Source organism: Gavia stellata, chromosome 5, assembly GCF_030936135.1.
Source record: "Gavia stellata isolate bGavSte3 chromosome 5, bGavSte3.hap2, whole genome shotgun sequence".
NCBI classification, from domain to species: Eukaryota; Metazoa; Chordata; class Aves; order Gaviiformes; family Gaviidae; genus Gavia; species Gavia stellata.
Genome location: NC_082598.1, coordinates 8,027,203 through 8,049,156, shown reverse-complemented (window position 1 = coordinate 8,049,156; position 21,954 = coordinate 8,027,203). Strand labels below are relative to the sequence as shown.

General features: G+C 36.7%; 1 protein-coding gene across 5 annotated transcripts in view; it reads right to left on the bottom strand.

Moving 5' to 3' along the window:
• MAEA (macrophage erythroblast attacher, E3 ubiquitin ligase) overlaps positions 1-21,954 on the bottom strand; it is a 52,608-nt gene that overhangs the window by 11,035 nt on the left and 19,619 nt on the right. For 2 of the 5 annotated variants that reach the window (XM_059817447.1, XM_059817442.1), the window contains exons 3-6: positions 19,595-19,798; positions 3,586-3,708; positions 2,583-2,696; positions 453-529 (exon numbers count right to left, since the gene is read on the bottom strand). In XM_059817447.1, the coding sequence (XP_059673430.1) occupies positions 453-529; positions 2,583-2,696; positions 3,586-3,708; positions 19,595-19,798 (518 nt within the window). The remainder of the gene's footprint in view (positions 1-452; positions 530-2,582; positions 2,697-3,585; positions 3,709-19,594; positions 19,799-21,954) is intronic. The other 3 variants (XM_059817444.1, XM_059817445.1, XM_059817446.1) reach the window with 3 other exon arrangements.

Genomic DNA, 21,954 nt, shown 5'->3' with positions numbered 1-21,954 from the left:
AAGAGAATTAAGTCAAAATTGAAATGTTAAGCTTTAGATGGGTGTTCCATTAACTTTTTAGTATTTTTTGTGATTAAAACTGTAATGAGTTCCTATGAGAAGCTAGCTGTACCTCTTGAAAATTAGTTAAGGGTAAACATATACATTACATTGTATGCCACCAGAAAATACCATTGTTTCATAAAACAGATTAATTTTCTAAACCTTGATTTCGAAGAGTAAGAAGATGCAGAGTTTCAGCAACAACATTAAGTCTTTAAAAAGGTGCATCTGTGGAATGACATCTTGCCTTTCAAAAAAAATTCAACCCCATCTTAAATCCAAAGACTAATCACAACACTAGCAAGATCCTTTACAGCAGTGGGGATTCTGCAATAAGAGTCACATGTTTCTAATGAAGCATAATACCATCTTGTTAAGAAAATTTTTTGGTAAGCATCCTAATTTCATACCTCACAGCATCCAGTCTCTTGTTCTGTCGAATGAGTTCAATGAACTCCTGAATCCTTAGGCTGAACTCCAGACAGCTCTGAGATTAAAGACAAGACAGGGTCTTAGATGGTGTCAAAACTGCATTGCACAGTGTGTTAAGTACTACGTGTGCACAACAAAAACGAAAGTGTTAATAACATGCAACCTTGTTTGCTTGCTTTTAGGCATTCATGCAAAAAAAGTTGAAATGCTGACTTTACGGACAAGACATCAGCACAGAATTCCCTAAAAGCAAACAAAAACCTCCTCCTCTTGCCTCCTTCAAAACTTCAGTATTTAGCAGGGATGAACTTTTTTCTTAATGACTGAAAGCATCATTACCTGAGATGCAAGTGAGAGTAACAGGTGGTTTCTTTGTACTTTAAGGTAGTAGATTCAACAGAAAGTTGGGGCTACGTGATAATTTAGACAAGAGAGGTCTACCCAGAAGACTGCAGGAAGAAACAAGTCTTTGAACACTATTTTGAAAGTCCCCAGTATTAACAAAAAACAGCACAGAGTTTAAGTTGCTGCAATTCCCTCCCTCCCTCCCTCCCTTTCTTCAAACTTCTATCCCGCTCTTCTTGTCAAACATCTAAAAGCCATGCTGGAAACAAGTCTCAAACAAGAAAACCAAGTGGCATTTACCTGTTTTTGGAAAAAGGTAAAATTTGAAGCCTAATGAAGTTGACAGTGTCCCTTTAAATCAAATTCCATCACCAGTTCACAAAATCTATAAAAAAACTTTGAATACGTGGAATTAAAAAGAAAAAGATTCTCCCCCCATAAAAGAACAAGTCACTATGCTTCTTTATAGGGACACAGTCAACTGTTTTATTACCTTAAGAAAACAATGAAAACCCAAAGTCCTCCGAATCTTGAAAAGAACTGTATTCCTTGAGTTACCCTGCTCCATTTGGCAAATGTTTTTTTTCTTCCCCCATGCTTCTAATCAATAGTTGCCTTTTGTTTATTGTCCATGAGCACAGTAATATAAAAATTCCTCAGTGACTTCAGTAGGAATTTGAGCAACTCCAAATTTCTATCAGTTAACTTCCTGGGGTGACTAACACACACATTGCAACAGCTACTTATTTTAAGATTTGAAATGTAAGCCATTTGAACATAAAAATCATGCATTCTGTCATCTATTAAAATATACTTGTTTAAAGAATAGAAAATGAATTATTTTGCAACTATGCATTTTTCTGTCCTCAAGCCCATGTTTAGCAGAGAATAAAAATTTTGTCTCTACTTTATTTGAAATTTTCAAATAGGAATATTTTAAAACACCCCGTTATTCAAATCTACACAAAACCCTCATTTAGAATTTTAGCTAAGTTTGTTTCTACTTAAAAATTGATCAAGCTTTTTAATTGTTAATGATACTAAATCCTAGCACTTAGTATTTTGTGAAAATGTTTTAACAGCAAAAAAACCACATCCCAAAACAATCTTCAGAGTTTTTGTTTTGTTTTTATGAATCTTCAAGTAAGGTGCAAGCCAATGGCTGTATGAGTTCTGCAGACAAGTGTAACTAGAAGAAACCAGTCCTAGACAATCAGATGATGCATACATTTCAACTTTGTATACCTTCAAACAATTCTACAGCAGCTATTCACAAGACTTTAGATAGCTCACATCTGTAAAGGCTATATGACTGCGTGCTTTCCCAGGCCAACATACAGTTTAATTTTTAGATTAGGCTTGTGTTAAATTGGTGGCTGGGATTTTAGAACATTAACATTGATGAGTAGCTAAGCAACCAGAAACAGAAGAATTGTTTATTTGTGTTTCAAAAAGAAGCATAGTGATTTCTCTTCTTCCAGCTCCGATCTCTCACAGTCTTAGCTTTGGTTTTTGTTTGTGGGTTGTTTTTTTTGTTTGTTTCTTTTTTAAAAAAGTAGGGCTTGCAGAAATAGATTTTTTTGTTGTTGTTTTCCAAAAAGAGGGATGGGGAAGATTTTTCCTTATTTATTGTTTGCTGAAGATTGGTTATGAAGAAGGAAGATGTTCAGATTTTATTTCTTAAATAATTATATTACTTAACATATTAAGATTACACAAAGGGGATTTTTTAGCAGTATAATTATGCAATAGTGTTTACATACCAATTCTGGTTTTCCTTTAATGGTTTCCATAACAAGATCATCATTTTCTTTAGAGTAATCACTGTCCGATTTACTTTTGCGTCCCATCTTCGGTTCATTCTCATTTTGGCGCCCCTGAGTGACAGAGAACGTCACTCTTTGCTTATCATTAAGTGCACTCAAACATTTTTGGTTAAAGAAAGCGCTTAGTTTAAAAAATAAGACACAAACATCTTTGAGGGAGGCAGGGATTTTGGTTAATATCAGTTAAAAACAGATTTCTGCAAGCCCTATAAAAGATTACAGCATGTTTTGAAATGCAGAATTTAAGAGACAAGGAAATTTAAATCAACTGCACAGGAACAAGTAAACAGCATGTTCAGGTCACGGTATTCAACGGCTAGAAAAAGACTTACTGTGTTAATTATTTGATTCGACCCTGCTTTTATTTTGGAAAAAAAATTTGAACAGTAGTTCACAGAAAGTTCGTTCTTTACTCAAGTTTTATTTTCTTATATACAACACTTCAAAAATAGCAAGACAAAAATCTGTATGAAATTTCTTTCAGTGTTAAGCCTGAGGACATAGGTTTACCAATTAATCTCACTCTTAAGATAACTTCATATATAAACTGAGTTATATTCTCAGCAGGATGCAAAGAGTTATAAATGTAAGTTCACATGCATCAAGACACTACATACTTCTGCATTTAGAAGTTTGTAAATCACACTAAAACCAACTGAATATTATAATTTTATTTGAGCATCATTTGTTGATACAACACTTGTATCCATAAAATGACCTATTACTCAGTTTCAGGTTTGGCATTTGCGTGAGCTAGTTTAGCTCCAACTACCTATGCCTCCTTAAAGGAAGAGTTTTGTACTTACTGTCCTTAGTTTTATACAAAGCCTTATTCAAGACCTATAGTTCAAACCAAATTGACCACATCAAATATCCAAGTAGTTTAGAAAACATTTAGAAAACAATTTAAGCAAAACATGAACATGTTACATTTTCATACCTTCATTTTTCTGAGCCTGGATTTGTTATCATGACACCAAGCCAAGCAAGTCATAGTCTCTTGTCTTTCCAATGACTCTTCCACTTCTTTAGCAGTCAAAAACATCTCAATATTTACCAAGTCCTTAAAAAAGAAAAACGAAAGCAGGTCTTGTTAAATTGTACAGATACTTTACACAGCAATCCACTCTTCAACAGGACTGAAATACAGAGATACAAAAGACTTTGTTCTAGAGACCTCTGGTTTTTAGGATAGTACTTTACAAATAGGCATTACAGTATATTTTAAAGACCGCATTCCCATGCGCTGAGATATTCTGATAGTGAGACAGTGACAATATTTTTCTGAGTCTACTTATACAACAGGACTAGAAAAAAAGAGAAAGAGTGAAGATTAAACATAGGAGCTTTGCACGGAAAGTGACCAGATCCCATGATCACTTCAGTACAATTCACACTTACAGGAGTATGTGGTTTCCTCAAAGCTTGGCCTACTATGTCAACTGGACCATGAAAATGTCATAGCATTTGCTAAAGTGAGCAAGAACTACATAAAAGAGGAGAACCTAAATCTACTTTACCTAGCCATCTATAACTATGGGGTTTTAAGCAAAGTGCTACAACAGTCTGAGGTCTCCAATATATTTTCTCTCACTTGCTTGCTTAATGTTGTAAGCTCCAGACCTTCAATTGCTTGAAATTCACATGAATTTCTAGGCAACAGGTGGACCACAAGATTCCTCAAGTGCTTATCACAAGCAGGTGTTTTTGAAGAAACAGCAGCAGTCTTGTATCACACTCACCCAGAGCAAACCTGTAATAGGCCTATGCTACTTTTTTAATTACCAGCAGCTTTACACATTCATACCAATCAAGGCAAACACAACTGAATACAATTTAAGATCTAGTAGGGTATCAAGACTTTTTTTTTCCATATATTTCTGCTGAAAACAAGACTTTGGTAGACGTTCCTAAACAATATGAACTGGATCCATTCTGAATTGGCACTGCCAGGAGTTACTTCGGAGCTGCAGAAATGTCATGCTGTGACAGTTCCTACTTTGCTGAAGAAAATACACTGTGGGAAACCATAATTCAATACACAAACAGGAATCCAGTACTAAAGTCTTTGATTAATATACACTCTAATGTTGAACAAGTTCATTTTTGTGTAAACTTCACAGCAAAATGCTGAAAACTATACAACTGAAATGCTGAATATGACAAATATTACAGTAGCTCTAATGAACAAAACCATTCTGAGAAATAGATGGCATTTTCAGCTGTTAGAACAGCTGAATATACTTAGTCTTAGAATTTATACCTCCCTGAGACAAAGACAAAAAATAGAAGTAGCATCAGGCATATCACATACACATCTTGGATTTCATTAGACTATTTGTCCTTATAAATACAAGAAGTCTAATACCATTGGAAAAGTGGACTAGATCACCCTAGGTTTATCAGAATGGTTATTTACAAAAATGTAAACAAGCCTCATGTATTTCTAAATTGCAGCACAAGTTGCCACTTTTCTCTAAAGCTTTCTCTCTTATGACGTGAATACAAGTTTAAAACCAAAATATTAGGGGCAGTTGACATGCAACTACATTTTATAAATTGCCACAGCAATAAAACTATTATACCATCAAATTAATAAAGGGCGTCACACAGCTCTAGTTTTATCAAAACCATGTAAGTCAGACTGAGGTCAGAGCTAAAGCAGCTGCAAATTTATAGAACAAAATTAAGATCAGACTTTCAATGACTCCTCCCATCCCCTTAAGGATAACAAAAAATTAGTATTTTTTATCAGTGTGCTGGCAAATGGACGAAAGAATGCCAACCTATTCCACAAAAGGTGCTTTTCTTTTTTGGAAGTTTTCCTACAAGAACAGGAGAGTAATCTCCTTGGTAGTCTGAAGTTTTTCTGATGATATGCGCAAGTGGAAAAAAGAAGTGCATTATTCCCCTGTGCGTGATAAGGTGATGACATAAAAACCTCTTGCCCATGTAACTCATCTGTGTAAGTAATTTGACATATAATGCAGCCATATTCATTATCTTGCTTGCATATTTTTCCACACAGCTGCTGAACGCAAAAACAATTCAATTTCTGTTAAAAATAACATCATCTCCATACATCTCCTCAAGCTTATTTGAGCTATGTGTCCTTTTAAAGAAGATTTACTTTTACACCAAATTAGGACAAAACCATTTCGCTCTACATTAAAAAAAGACAGGATATGCTAGGCAGACAAGAAATCACTGGTTTCATCTGATCTGCTAGCTTTTTATAGTTTAAGCTTCACCAAACAATTTTTTATTTTTTGAAGAAGCATAAGGGCAGCATTTGTTTTATTTCAATGAGCTGGTGAGAGAATCGCAACTATATGCATTTATCAATCAGGTATTAATATAGCAATGCTCAACTGTAAGCAAAAATATTGTAGTTACTGCTGAGGCAGACAAAATGCTTTTAAATAAAAAGAATTCCTACATTCCTTTAGCAAATTTAAAGTAAAAAGGTTCTATTTGGTAGAGAAATGCTAATTAGATTCGCGGTTGCCAGAAGAAGTCAAAGCTTGGCAGCCATCTCTATTAAATAGACAGTATGTATCCAGAAAACAGAGGAGAACATTTTTAATTAAAAGAGTTCCTTTCAGAACTAACAATCACATTTAAATTGCACCAGTAAATAGGATTTTCTTCTCTGCTGACTAGATAGAAAGTTAGGGAACAATATAAAAAAGGCATTAAGAAATCCATTTGTAGGGAAAGAAATAGCTTTTGCATTTGATAAAATGTAGTTAGAAGTCTTAATCATGCAGATTGATAGAAGAAAAATACTAAGACACAATTAGGCAATAAACCTTTAAAAAACCCACACATGCTCATGTCACCCAAGTTTTTTTAGTCTGATCATGCTTTCCTATCTTCCTTTTTTTGGTGGTGCCTACTCTTGATGCTTCTCCATGGTGTATTTCATTAGCCAGGACAAAGGAAATAGAAGAACAAAGTATCAGAGGATTATTTGCCTTTATTAAAACCAGCACATCTCTTCTACACAGGCCAGTACTGGAGTACTACTTGTCTGCCACATCTTGTACGGATGGGAACCAGTTAACAGCATTAGCAGTTGTAAGAAGTGTCTCATGTTCCAGTCAGAAAAAATCCCCATTAAGACCCCAATCCTGAATAGTTTTCTGAAGGTATTCTGCAATTCAGAGTTGCACAGGCTGTAGATTATACAGAAACATTGTCTTTCTCAGTTCCCAAAACAGCATTAAGATTTAATAAGCTGTTACGAAGAGCTTCTCTTACATAGTTTGTTTACATATAAAATTGAGTGAATGTAAATACACAATTTTGGAGAAATATTGCCGCTGGTTTTGCAGGCAGAGAAAAAGCTGAAGCAAGAAATCTGTTGCCACACACGCCCCCTCCAACTGACACAGCATTCAACATCATGGCAAATGTTTTCTGACTTGTATATAAATTAAAAAGCAATTCTAAATTCTTTAATCACCATCTTTTGCAACACTGTAAAGTCTTCCTTCAGTTCACAATTTCATTTTTCACATTGTAAAAGTGATTGCAATACTTCACTTCCAGTACAGCAGAAGTATAGGAAAACCCTGCACTGCACACAGATTATTTCAGTATTGTTATCAAACCATAACTTTCAGCACAGACTTTCAAGCCTCCCATGCATCTCTATAATTTTGCCTAAACTACCTTGCCTTAACTTGCTTACAAACGCAGAATACCTGACATTGGGTAGGAAGACTGATTAACATCAAACTTACATTTAGTTAGGCTTCTACAATTGTACTGAAAAATAGTTTCAAGTGGCTCACGGAGAAGAACTCTGTCCGTAAGTATTACTGACAATTATCCAAACAGTAAAGAGGGGGAATACAGCACAAGCATTCTTCTTCTAGTACAAGCAAGGAATTACCACCTAGATTTTATTATTTCTGCTTAAAAAACTATTGGGCTAAAGTGAACTAACCTTCCCTTCAATTCAACAGTCACTAACCAGGGATCAGAAGGGTGACTATTTAAGCACTGGATGAACTTTATCATAAAAGGACTATTTAATTCCATTACAACAGCTCACACTTTAGAGAAAAACATTTATTATTAAGAGAAAACTGCACATGAAGGCAGAAGACACTTAAGTGAGATCAGAGAGACTTACTTAAAGAATACATCTATCCATCACACTGTGCTCTGCCTGATTTACATACATACAGCTTTTAAAATATCACTGCTGCTTTTTAAGCTGCAAGTGCCTCCAGGGAGGGAGGTTCCAACCCTATGATTCTGCACAGATCTCCAATTATTAAGGTATAAAATACTACGAAGAATGAGGATTCCTTTATGATTATTATTAATACATATATACTCCTGGCCAACATAAAAGCTATATCCCTGTATGGCATTTCCATTTTCTGAGATGGGTTCTTAGTAAGACCATCCCAAACATGTATATGCACGTCCCCTCCTTCGAACAGCTTTTGGACTCTCTGGTCAGCATAAGCAGGAGCTGACAGGGGCCAAATTCTCAGGGGATCTCCCTCTTTGCCAGGTTTCTCTCCTCAGCAGTGTCCTGTTTCCAGGAGACTCCAGCACCTGCCCTTACTGGAGGGAGAGAGGTTGCAGCAAACACCTACTAGTTATTTAGATACCAAAGAGTCAACGCTGGAAAGATCTGCTGCAGGTTTTCTCTACAGAGGGGGCAATTCAGAATAAAGCTTACATCAGCTATAGGATGAACCTGCAGCAAGCCAGGCTCCACAGGTTCTAGTAGTCATGGAATAACTGCTTTGTAAGGAAAAATAATCACTACTTTAAACACTAGTTTCAGACAACAAAATTAAGAGAAAAATGAAAGTGGGCCAAAAATTTCATGAATTCACATGGTTGTGCTACAGAAAGGAAGAAAAAAGTGATTCACAAAAATACAGTGAAGGTTATTTGAAGAATAATACCTGTGAAATAATGAGAAGGTCGATACAAAGGAAATAGGGTAATTTGTTTCTAACTGGTGGATATTTGAGCTTCACATGAATTTGAAATTAAACACATCTATGTCTATTACGAAGTTGTGAACCAAGTGAGAATCTGGCCACCATATATTGAGGTGTGGACTACGTTTAATTTAAGCCTGAAGTTTGTAACTACAAAGTTTGTAACTTGAAGGTCCTGCACAGTTAAGGGAATTCAGTAGTGAATTGGAAAAAAGCAGTGGTAGTTCCACATACTTACAGAAACTAAGTAAATAGAAAAAAAGCAGAGTCTTGCTAAAAATAATGAATGCCTATCAAACTTGTTTGCCTTTCTTCTTTGGGAGGAGTTGTGCAACTACTGATAATACGCTCAAGTATTTACACACGATTCTTTTATTCCAAAAGACCTCAAGCAAACTTTATTCTCTTCACTACAAACTAACCGCATCTCAGTAGTCCAAGTAAGATATCAAAGTTCAACAACAGTAACTCCACCCAAGAGTTTTGTTTAGTCACACATATTATTTAGTCACATACTAGAAGTGACCTCTTCAAACACAGCCATTTAAGAGTGCCCCTGGGATGCCTTTAGAAAGCGCTGACTTTCTATTTAGACATCAGCACATATGCAGAAGCCTTCATCAAACTATTTTTTTTTTTTTAGAGTGAGACATTGTTACTACACCTCAAGCAAATTAAAATTTTTCACTTAAATTACAATCATTCATTAGTTTCACAGTCATAACTAAAAGACAACAATATGTAGATTAGTATGAGGTAGAGTTTCTGTTTCACAGCAAGAAAAAATTTGAACTTCACTACAAACCATTTTTAAAGAGTCAGTAATAATTTTGTCTCTTTAATATATAAGACAGTGTTTTGATTAGTCCATTCCCAAATATAAAACCCAAATTCTTTGATTTACAGTTTCAGATCTGGATGTGTGGCTCTGACCTCACCAAGAAAACTGCTCATACATTTCAGCACCAGATACAACAAAATAGCAACTTTGCTTTTGATCTTATGTCAAAAACAGCTTAAAAAGAACAAAAGCATCATTTCTCCAGCAGCAACACAGCTTTTGCTCAAAGTTTCTGTAGTGTTCACGTTAGGGTTTTAATTTACGTAACGCATTTTAAGATTTGGAGCAGTCAGGTCCATTGGTCTCCACTCTACACATGAGTTGAAGGACTTTCATTTTATGACATCTCCAGCCACAAGTCTGGAAAGCTGTCAGAAGGAATGCATGATAAAATTGCTTATAAGTCACACAAACATTTATGTATTAAAATAAAATCCAGAATATTTCACACACAAAATGTGAATCTTTAACAAGGCTCAAAACCAAAACAAGTACTAAAACAAACAATACTTGATATTTTCAAATCCCCCATGAGATATCCTCAAAACAAGATGATTTATCCAAAAAGAAAAAAAAAGTTAGGCTTATGACAAGATTAAAAAAAAAAGAGAAGATTTTATTCAGGTGGAAAAAGGTAGCATTTTGTAGAGGAGAAAGCTTCCTTGGTGGAAAAATATAGTCATAAAATAGGCTATTTGTTGTATAAAATAGATGATTCATAATATCATAAGATACTGTTTATGTATTTTTTAGACAAGCAAATTGTTTATTTTTAATTGCTTACTAACATCAATACGAAATGGAAAATAGGCCAGTATGCCTCAAGCTATCAGTGGCTTGCTGCCAAGAGTATGTACCAATGACAGTTTTAATAAGATTGACTATCTATACATATTACATGCACAAGAGCACTACCTTCATATTAAAAAAGGCTTTCCTGATGCACTTTAGCATTCAGTAGTATGGTAAGCATTCATTTAAGCTACTTGTATATGAAATACAATAAACACTTACTTAGACCACTCTAAAACAACATCTTTAAAAAAAGCTGTGTTAAGTTTTCAATGACTACTCACATACTGAACTACATGCCCTCAACTTGCAACCTAATTTAGGACACAGCTATAGAACTGAAATAGAAGTGCAATAATGAACTAAAAGGTCAAATTAGTCTTCTGTATTAATATATTCGTTTGTTAAAGTCTTCTCTGTGATGAATACACAGCAAGTCCAGGGATCACCTAGATGCCATGACTATCATTACACAACTTGTGAACAAGACAGATGCAAGGAGCTACAAGGTAGACAACAGGTCCATCTGGGAAAGAAGAAAGAGGTTAGCGTATTTCTGCAGCGGGGAAACAGTGAAAAAAGTGAGTCAGCAGGAGCAGGAAGACTAGAACACACCACAGTAACACTGCCTACTTGGAAATGTGTGCGGAAAGAAAAAAAATGAGGTGCAGGTGAAAAGTGGGACAGGGCAACAGGTTTTGATGGCAGTAACATGAAGAGACACCGTCTCCCTGCAATCAATTCCTCTGCCCCTATACAAGGGGCGGAGTAAAAGATTTCTGGTTACAAGAAAGATCCTTCAGAGTGAATGCAGAGCATGCATAAACTGCACTGAGATCAGAGGGAAACACAAATTACTAAGAAAACAATGGCATAGGTGGTGACAATACAGCAACACCACAGTTACTGAGTATCAGTTAAAATGAGGTACGAACTAACATTAAGAGGCCTCCTTACTCTCTGCTCATAAAATAATGATGTCTGAAGTTCATTAAGCTACTATTAAGTGTTATAATGCTACACACATTAACAGGATTACAGAGAAAATAAACAGAGAAATTGACAGAATGTCCTACTCAAAAGCCAGCTGCAGAGCTAGTTAGAAAAAAACACAGACAGAGAGCCAAACCACAGATTCATCAACAGAAGAGCCAGAAAAGTTTTTGTCTGCAAAGTAAACACAGTATCCCATGGTGTACAGTTGAGCTTTCACATGAGAGCATCTTCTTTGACTTCTGTACAGCACAGACCTTTTCATTTTACTTGGTTATTTTTGAAAGACCCCAGTAACTTGCATTGACTGATTGTCTGTCAGAAGATTATTGTCTTTATCTAACATGAGGAGATGCTGGTACTTCTTTTGGTGGTTGGTTCTAGTGACTAAATCATGTTCTAACCTTGTGTCTGATTTCAAACTTTAATTTTTCCGACTTCTAACTCCATGTACTGTTTCCTCCCTAAGCCTTTCTGCACTAGATTATGAAGTTCCTTGGTATATGATTTTTGCTCTCATACCTAGCAAAAGCACCTACCCCCTTACATTTTCCATTCATCTCCCTCCTATTTTTCTAACAGCTTTCCTAAGGTGTGGTAACCAAAACTATACGTATTCTGGTACCGACTGCTCCAAAGCCAAACGGAGAGACATGTTTCATCCACCTACTTTTGCTCATGCACATAAACCACTTTGGTAGAGCCTCACAGTTGCAGCTAGCACTTATGTTGCTTATTAGCAAGCTGTTTTCCCAATGCGTCCTCTACTCTTGCCTTAGCAAATGGCTGCACCTTATCCAGCAGTACATTATACCATGTAATAAACCATATTACCACAGTAATAAACGACTACGCTCGAGTAATGCGACAAAGCCTCTAGCGCTTAAGACACATCATTGGGCAGGGGAAAAAAGGCCTCTGGTCTTAGCTCTACCTTGGCCATTTTGTGTTGTAGCCTCTTCTAGTAAAGACGACTGACTAATCCTTTGCTAGTTGAGCATCAGCCCTGCAGCTTCTGTCCAAGCAGGATCAGTCTGTATTAGCAGCTACACACATTCAAAAAAGCAAACTCCTGTCATCTAGTATAGTAATAAGAGAAAGTGTTAATGTAAAGTAACATTTACACTTTGAAGGAATGTCTGGCAGGAAGAATGTATGATAAGAAAAATCTCAGAGGCATAACTGAAACCAAACCTCTTCTATATCTAGGCAATCTACAGGTGATACCATTCTCCCTTTAGATAAAATGTCAATTCAAGAACCTTTCTTGAATCACTAGCCTTCCAGACTAAGTATTTTGTAATAAATTAGCTCTGTTATGATACACTATAGGTAACCCATTTTGTCTAAAAGGACCGAAAAAAATAGACTTTCATCATCACAGCACACGTCATGTTGTTGGCTTTTGAAGTGTCAAGTGATTTGTAATGAGAAAGTTTGTTATTCTGCATCGATCTTGACTATTTCACATTTACATAATTGTAATTCCCAAAGATGCTTGAAACAAACTGCAGATGTAAAGCTGTTCAGGAATTACAGCACTTTGAAATTCAGATGAACACACCCAGACATTCATTATACCAATCTAGTGAAAGTTGCTGTGCCTATGCTAAGAACAGCCAGAACATGTTTAAAGGAGTTTCTAACTTGCTTGTATATAGCCTAGTACTGTAAGGTAACTCAAACCAACACAAGTTAACATCCTGGCACCTTTAAATAACTCATGCCAGTTTAGGAGCTCCTTCACACATAGCTTTTCTCAAACATCTCTAGTGTGGGAACAGCAAGTCATAGGAGAGGGACACAAATAGCTCCAGACAAGACGCCTTTTGCCATTCACCCCGCATTTAGAAAGTCAGCTTGTCTACGTTCTGCATAACAGTGAACCAAAGAATACATTCAAGCATTATGCTAAATATTATTTACCTATTTAAAATTGAAGTGTTATGAATATAAACTTGTTTTGATGAATTAATTTAACACATATTTGTGTGTTTGCCTACAAGCCATTCTTGGACTACGTGTCTTAACAAGGAAGTTTTCTAAGGATACACTGGTATGATTGTTAAGAGAAGTACTTATTCAGCTTTTAACCTTAAGATCATATGGCTTCCTTCACTCAAGCTTAGGTTTTTCTAAACATTCATATGAATTTCTTACTGAAGCAATCACATATTACTGACATCCACCCTGCTCAAGTATTGGAAGTTTACCTATCCAATGCTCTTGAACTGTATTATGTAGCTTATGTTACGACTATTTTCAATTTAAGTCTAGACTTAAGTTTCACTCTTAGATTTTTTTTTTTAATAAGTTTCCTAGATTTTAAGTTTCACTCCAGATGTAAGTTTTCATTCCTACTTCACCTAGCCATATAAGTTAAATCTGAATAGCTACTTCAGGCTTTTGGGGAAAAGACTGGTAGAACACAGCTGTATCAAACAAAGCACATATTTATTTCTTCCATGCATACGTACTACTGTCAGTCTGCTATGGTGATAGTCTATTCATTCACGAAGTGGAATGCAGCTCTAGCAGCGTTAGAAGACTCAGTGGTGCACAGATCAGTCTCCAGAAACACAGAAGCGGTGTCTTACCTGCACATTCCTCCTGATGTGCAGATCTGCCTGCAGTGTGGACATTCACCGACCACAGAATGCCTTTATCCTGCGCATCCCTCAGAGCAAGAATACCAGCTACACAGGCATAAGAAACTTTTGGTCCAGTGTGACAGGCAAAGACAATCAACTTCTTAAATACATAACTTCCCTTAAAAATCCAGGCAGCTATGGGTTCAATACCATCTGCTCTCCGCTGTCAACAACCAGCAGGTGAGCTTCAGAGAGACCTAAGCAAACCTAAGCCTATCACATTTTGATTAGAATAGCAGTCTTGGTGAGCATTTTTCATTCACTTCGAGTTAAGACTTAATACTGTTCCTGTTTGTGAAGCTCAAATGGGCAGCTCATTTTCCACCTCCCCTTTTTTTTTTTTTTTAAGAGAGAGTCATCAAGTAGGAACAGTTATTCAGGGAAAGGATGACTTCAAGAATGGTAGCTTCAGTAAGATTTTGCCCCATAACAGACAAAGAAATCATTCAGCAGTCTTCTGCTGAGTTCTCAGCTGAAGGATCCATTTCACAGCATTGAGGAACACTTCTACAAAGCAAGGAAAGAACCTTTAACTTTGGGATTGAAAAAAGGAAAAATTATGTAGAATAGTACGAAGAAGAGATCATGTACTTGGTTAAAAGCCATGCAGCTTAACTTGAAGAATTCAAGTTTCTCTTATTCCAAAGGACATCAAATAAGATTTCATGACTTTCCATAACAAAATTAAGATGATGGAACACACCTAAACTTGTTGCAGGTATCTTTCCAAATACTCAGTTAGGCTAACCCATTCAAAATGGTTTCCAAATTATGAAAATTGAAGCTGCGTTTATGCAGTAGAAAAGAGGAAGAAGTGGACCAAATTGGAGAGAGGGGAGAACAGAGGATAATCAGCTTTTTCAGTGACTACTATTCCTTTAATTTATACTAATCATAATTTATTTTTCATATTTACTGTACCAGTTTGAAAGACAATTAAATATTTTTCAGAAAGGCTGTTTTGATACTCTCTAGGGAATAACAGTTACCACAGATTTAGAAGTTCTGCTCAAGAAGGAAGCCACTGACAAAAACTGAAGATCTGAATTCCCACTTCAAGAAAACTTATCTTTTTAGGACTGCTGTCAATTGGTTTAATACTCCTTGAAGTGTCAAGAAGCCCTTCTAATACAGGTTAATGTTTAGAACAGTTGTATGTCTAGACAAAACTTTTGAAGTCAATAGAATACTCAAATTTTTCCCCACAATTCTCAAAAGCAAAAAGCACACTCTGGTATTAATGCAAGTGGCTAGTTAAGTATCTTTGAAGGATGATGCACCTACTTAATTAGTGATCCAAGAATATTAATTTGCAAAACTTTCATTGGCATGCATAGAAGTGGTTAACTTAATCATGGATTAAGCTATTTAAAGGAGTTATTTCAACTCAAGCATTCTCTTATACCTGCAACCTTACAGTGCCACTGCCCACCCTCACCGCAGGTGTAGTAGTTCTTCTGTCCCCCAGTGGTTTATAGATTTCTAAATCATTTGCTCCCTGCCCTAACACACAGACACTTGCTTTGAATTTATGCTATTCTTCAGAAAAAACATTGCCACTTGTACAACTTTTGCACAGTATGGACATTAAGGCAAGGACACATTCTTTTACTAAAATAAACTAAGCAAAGAGAGAAAGAAGATGTACAGCATATGGTAAGAGAGACTGGCAGCTTCAGAATCTGGGTTTGTTTTCAATCATATAGGGAAAAATCACTACAGCTATTACATAAGTAAGCAAAGAACATAAGGAGACTTTACATGTAGGTGGGGTTTTTTTTTCCTAGCCTATTAAAAAGGGGCTAGGAAAAGCATGAAATTTAAAAAACAACCACCCCTAAGAACAGCAAACAAAGCACTACATACCTAACCTAACTATAAAAACTTACCTACAAACAGCATCCAACTTCCTACTGGAACACCACATTTCCAAAACTAGATTTGCCTATCAATTAATGGCACAGAAAGGAGATAGCATTTAATGTAGCAGAACATGGAATAGCGGAGTTTAAGTTAACAGACAACCCTGCAAGCTAGCTGAATATCTGAATCTGCAGATGAAAATATGCATTTTTATACTGACGTTGCACTCCAAGGTCATAATAGAGTCAAAATAAGATCATTATTAAGTGTAACAAGCTGATACTGATGAGCTTCATTTGTATGCAATAAAAAAACCTTAACATCTAGGTTTGTATCTTCAACCCAAACTGTTTTTCACATCATTAGGGAGCCAGAAAACATCAAGAAATAGTCCACAATAGAATGCCCTCCACCCCGTATTTACTTTGGCATGAACGGGACATTTCTGTCCTTGACTGTCAGCTCTTATTTTAATATTACTCACATTTTGGTTTACTTTCCCAAGCAGCATTACTTTTCTTTAAAGACACATCACATACACTACATATTTGTAGTTTATTTCTTATATTGCCATATAACATACTATATATATACTGCATGCCAGAAGTTGTTCCTAACTTGAGTTAGTTCATAACTCTGATATTTAAACTTCCCTATAATTTTTCACATCCAACATTTCTTTTCATAGCTGTTTCCTTCCTAGTTTATAGACGTGGCTTTTAAGTGCTGATCTTCCACGACAAGAATTCAAGAATATAATTCGTATGAAGGTAGTTAATTTAGAAAGCAGACTAGAATTTGTAACAGCCCATCAGTAACTATTAGGAGCATAGTGTATCATCGAGCAAACTGTCTGCTGTGTATTATTGGTAAACATATGAATGATTTAATGGTTTGCTTTTGGTCACTTACACAGAATGCTTTCTAAACTGCTTCCACCCATGAAGTACCTTGGCAACTCTGCAGGTCTCTTCACATTCAGAAGCTGTGCAAGGAACTTAAAACAAGCAGGCTGAGACATGCTCCCAAGACTGGTCTAACAGCTACTGAAAGATGCTTAACCTAGGATCCACAAGCTACAGGTGAAATTGAAAAAGCTGTTTCCTTCAGTCTTTCCACATAGTGGCATAGGGCACTTTTAGCCATTTGGCCTGCAATCATAGAAACAGAATCTCAGTACGGTTGAGATTGGGACCTCTGGAGGCTGTATAGTCCCCTTGCTCAAAGCAAGGTCATCTACAACAGGTTACTTAGGACCTTTCCCAGCCCAATCTGGGATTGAATATCTCCAAGTACACGGAGACTCTACACCCCAGTGTGTCTGCTGGGGAACCCAGAACTAGAGACAGCACTCCAGATAGGTCTAACCAGTGTTGATTAGAAGGGCTGGATCACCACCCTTCCCCTGCTGGTGATGCTCATCCCAATGCAACCCAGAGTACTGGTGAGTCCTCCTTGCCACAATATCACATTGCTGGATCATGTTCCATTTGTCCACCAGCCTCACCTCTGGCTGGTGGACAAGTTGAGCAAAACCCCCACCTTTTTCCAGGTTCCTACTTAAGGTATAGTGCCTACCCAGTGGTAACAATATTGCCTTGATACATAAAAAAAAATAAAAAAAAAAAATCAGGTAATAGACATGACCAGGTACACTATACAGCAATGTGTTTCTGAAGCGTGCAGCAGTGGAGACATTTATCAAAATTACAGTTGAGACTACAGTAAACAGAAAGATTACATTGGATGAGAGAACACCACCATGATATTTTATAATCTCTAGAGCAAAGTTACATTATTAAGCATTAGAAAAATGTTTCGATGCTCATACCCTTCAGCAAGAAAGGAACAAAAAGAAACAGAGAAGTTGTCTTACTAAACCAGCAAAACCACAAATTCTGTATAATTATCAAGTCTCAGTATCTTACCATTATAAAAGCTATTCACAATCAGTATCACCATACAGTAAGAAAGACCAAGAACAATGCTGAGAGACTGAGGGAAGCCTATCCTCTTTTAGCCAAAATGTAAACTTTAATGTTGAGTAAAATGCATAATTCTAGCAAACTAGAAGAAATATGGCCTCAGTGCATTCAACATGTGCAACTAAGTTCTGTGTTATTCAAGTTACTTTGATGTTATGCAAATAAAAATACTTAGGCTTGAAGGCAGAAGTTAAATAAGCTTATTTAAAACTTTTTAAAAAAAAAAACACAAAAGCTTCTATTCAACAAACAGAATGAAAAGCTTTAAGGCTTCAGAAGTGCAACGCTTTGTACCACATGGTCTTGCAGTGTATCATGATGGACTTCCATGCTCATGTCTAAACCAAAGCTGAACATTACTCAATCAGGCATAATAGAGTTGCTATGAAAGTGAAAAATATTTCCATAGTGCTTTTTCAGCAGACCTAACAGGTATGGTAACATGATGACTTAGCAGGAAATGAGCCCCTGCTCAAAACAGAGGGAAACATCTACCAGAAGTGGAAGAGCTGCTGACCATTCAGCTGCAATTAGCCCAGAATAATTGTCTTGTGTTTGATTCATGTGCACAGGCTATCCCTAGTGAGGCACAACAGCCTCTTCAGTGAATTTCTTCAGGACTATTTCCTATTAGTAGTTTGTAACCCACCTCTTCCCTTCTCCCTTCCATTCAGCCTCTACTTGCTGTTTCCTTTTTGGTATTTACTGACATCACTGCTGGTTGAACAGGATCAGACTGGTAAAGCAGCCAAGGACTAACAGAGACATGTGACAGGTATGCTCCTTGTATAAGACAGAGAGCAGGTTAATATGCTGTATTCTGACACCAGTAACAAAAGATCTCTTCCCCTCAACTAGCTCAGAAAGCTGTGTTCAACTATGTCACCTTAGAAAGGCAAAGTACGTAAGTCACATAATACAACTAAACTCTCAACATCTTTACAGGAGAAAGATTTTAACCAAGGGAATTGCATACCTTCTGCAATTCCAAATATCAAAAGAACTTAAAATTCAAGAATCACTGAGGATCAAATAGCAAATGCTACCTAAAACTAGCAAAACATGATTTCTCTACATAAACAGCAAATTCTTAAAGAATCAGTTTTAATGTCCTTTCGGCTGTCAGAGGACCACAGTGTGGATTCATTGCTCTGCCTAAAGAAGTTACACCAAGGTGCACAAACTCCAAACACTTCATAAGCAATTATGAGATGGAAGCAAAACCAACTAGATAACCAGTGAAAAGGAAAGCGACAGCCACAGAATTGTAGATGGCAAAATAAGCAAAACAGCAAAAAGTTTCTATGGACCATGCAAGACATACTGGCTACTAAAAAACTCAAATTGTATCAAGATTAATTTTCCAGAGTATAAGGTGGCTTTCCTCAGGATGCATCAAATAGTCGGATGATACAATAAAACAGTTGCCCCTGCAATCAGCATATGCTATTCTGCTCAGTCTGGTCACCTACACGTATCATCTCACTGTGGCTAGACAGATGGGAACCTCCACCAACTGCTTAGTCAGCAGCCTAAAGGCCTCTAACAAGAAATTCTGTATGACATTTGAGAATTATTCTAAGTTTTAATAGGGCAAGGTGTTTACCTAAAAGCATTTAATTTGTGACTAAAAGTTATGCCTTCAATTTCCACTTAATACATTAAAATACAATTTATGTCAAGTAAGGAGGTCAAACTCTGCCCTAAAAAGATTAACAGATAAACATCAGTAATAAAGGCATGCTAATACGTAAAAATAGCTGCTACAGGGCTAAACCAGCTTGTTCTTATTTGCCAACTTCCTCTTTACTACCGTTTTGTTAGTAAGTTAGTGCACATTGCTACCAACCTCAATACCACTTTGTCTCGCTAGTTTTACAGCTGTATTGTAGTAGCCACAGCGTAAAAGGTGTTCCACCATCATACGATCCATACGTTTCTTCTTCCACATGTTTGCAGCAGCTGGCTGGTCACTACTATGTTCTTTCAGATGTTCAATCCTACGTTTGCAGAGTTTTGCACTTTCATCTTCAGCCTGGATTGATTCAACTGCCTAAAAAGTAAAAATTAACAGGAACAAATAAGAGCTATACATTTCCAGTTTGCTTTTAAAGCAAAATACGGTAAGAACTGTTTGTAAGCATTCTTTATATGTTATACAGTTACTCCCAATAGCATTTATTTCATTTAGAAAGACATTTCCTATGGCAGCGCGTAAGTTTCAGTGGGGCTGGTCCAGTTCTGAGATATTCTTCTAAGTTTTGACCTATTTGACATTGTGACTATATGCATTTTTCTGCTTAATGTGTAGTTATTCTGAAAATAGCAACGTCGCAACTACAGCAGCAACTGCTGTAATAGTCTACAAAGAGCTTTGTGAATGTTTGTGGTCATCTGGTCCAAAAAGTTGAAAATCATGAATTTCCACCTCTAACGTATGCATGGCTTCTACCTCGAGCAGCTGTCCTACTAAATTAGTTCTACTGAGGAGTGATGCAGAGTAAACCCACGTTACTTCTAATACACTGGAGCCATTTTAATCAGTCATGCAATAATGAAAATTATATAAACATTTGGCCTCTTGGCACCTTTAATTCAGGGATCTTAGAGCAGTTTTTCAAAAATTAACAGCTTTGTTAAACTTGTATTATTTTACTTACCTCTGCTACTCTGGAAACATGGACCTATGTTAGGAGCCTTACTTAGGAAAATAAATTTGTCCAGAGGAAGCAGAATGACTTTTTTAAAACCCAACATATTGGCATGCCCAGTACAAAACACACACCCCAAAATAGCTCCACAACATTTTTTTTTTTTTTTTAATTAAAAAACAAACACTCAGGTCATGCTTACTTCCCTTCAACCTTACAATTATATGGCTGATTAGTTATGCTGCAAATTTTACCAGGCAATTTTATTACAGCCATATCGTAATTCAAAGCTAGCTGACTCAGTATTTAGCACGTGACTGTTGTGGGTCATGCCAGGCTAAGAAAGCTTGCAGTACTTTTATATGCTTGCTAAGGTAAAAGCAAACCAGAAGACAATGGAGACTTAGTACCTTTCCCATCTGTAATATACCACTAGTGATGCAATTTGAGGTTGGGTTGCCTTGTGGTGACTTTAAACTCACCGGCTTGTGTTTGAATAACTGCACAGCTATGGCAACAGGGAAGTCCATGCAGGTTTGCCAACCAAGCACAGACCAAATAACCTGGGGCTGGCTTTTGGCAGCCCACTTTGCACTCCATGCTGGCACAGCTACCTTCCCAGTACTCAAGCTATTCAGGCTACAGTATCATCCTTGGATAACAGCTTCAGCTCTGGAAGCACAGGTGGGTCCTAATTGCTTTTACTGTGTATGCTCATTTACAGACTTCTGGAAGGATCAATATTTGAAAAGAAAAGTCAAATAAATGGAAACTTGTGCAAGAAAAGCCTACCAAGCATTTGCCCCAATTAAGCCTGGCTCTAATCTGGCCCTTGGTACAAAATTCAAGTATCTAAAACACTAGTCACTATACAAGATCGTCTGTTACTAAAATTCATGTAAACTTCTATAGCCTGAGTTATTTTTATTACTGAAGTCTGAGTTACTTCTATTACTGAATTTAGCTTTATTTTGCAACATATGGTTTGGGGATCAGTATTTTGTTTAAGTCATAAACTGAGTCTTTTCCTATTCAGCAAGCAAACACTAACTCAAGCCAAAACTCACTTGTTTGATGTCTGCAGTATTATCAGATGTGTAGGCAAACTCGAGAATTATTCTGAATACAACTAGGAGAATTCAAGGCAGCCAGGCACAAAGGCTGAGCCCCTTCTCATATCAAAGGGCTCTCCTTATATGGTTTTGTATCTGGACTTAGAAAGATTTTGCTGCTTTTTTTGATTCTTCTAGTGCATTCAGAAAGGCTACAGATCCTTTTCAAAACCCTCTGAAACAAGTCTATCTGGACTTGCCCTGCTGGACATTAATACAACTTGAGGGAACAAGCATATTAAACAGAATACAAAAGGGAAAACACAGAGGCCTAGGTTTCCTCGGGATCATTCTCAGAACCCAAGAAACCTGCTGTGTTGAAAAGCTCTTTTTGAAGAGTAAGGTGTTAAATAAAGGAACCATCGACTTCTATTATGGCCATCTCAGCAGTTCATCAGATCCTTGTCTAAACACAGGAGGAAACAGAGATCCCACATGGGTCCAAA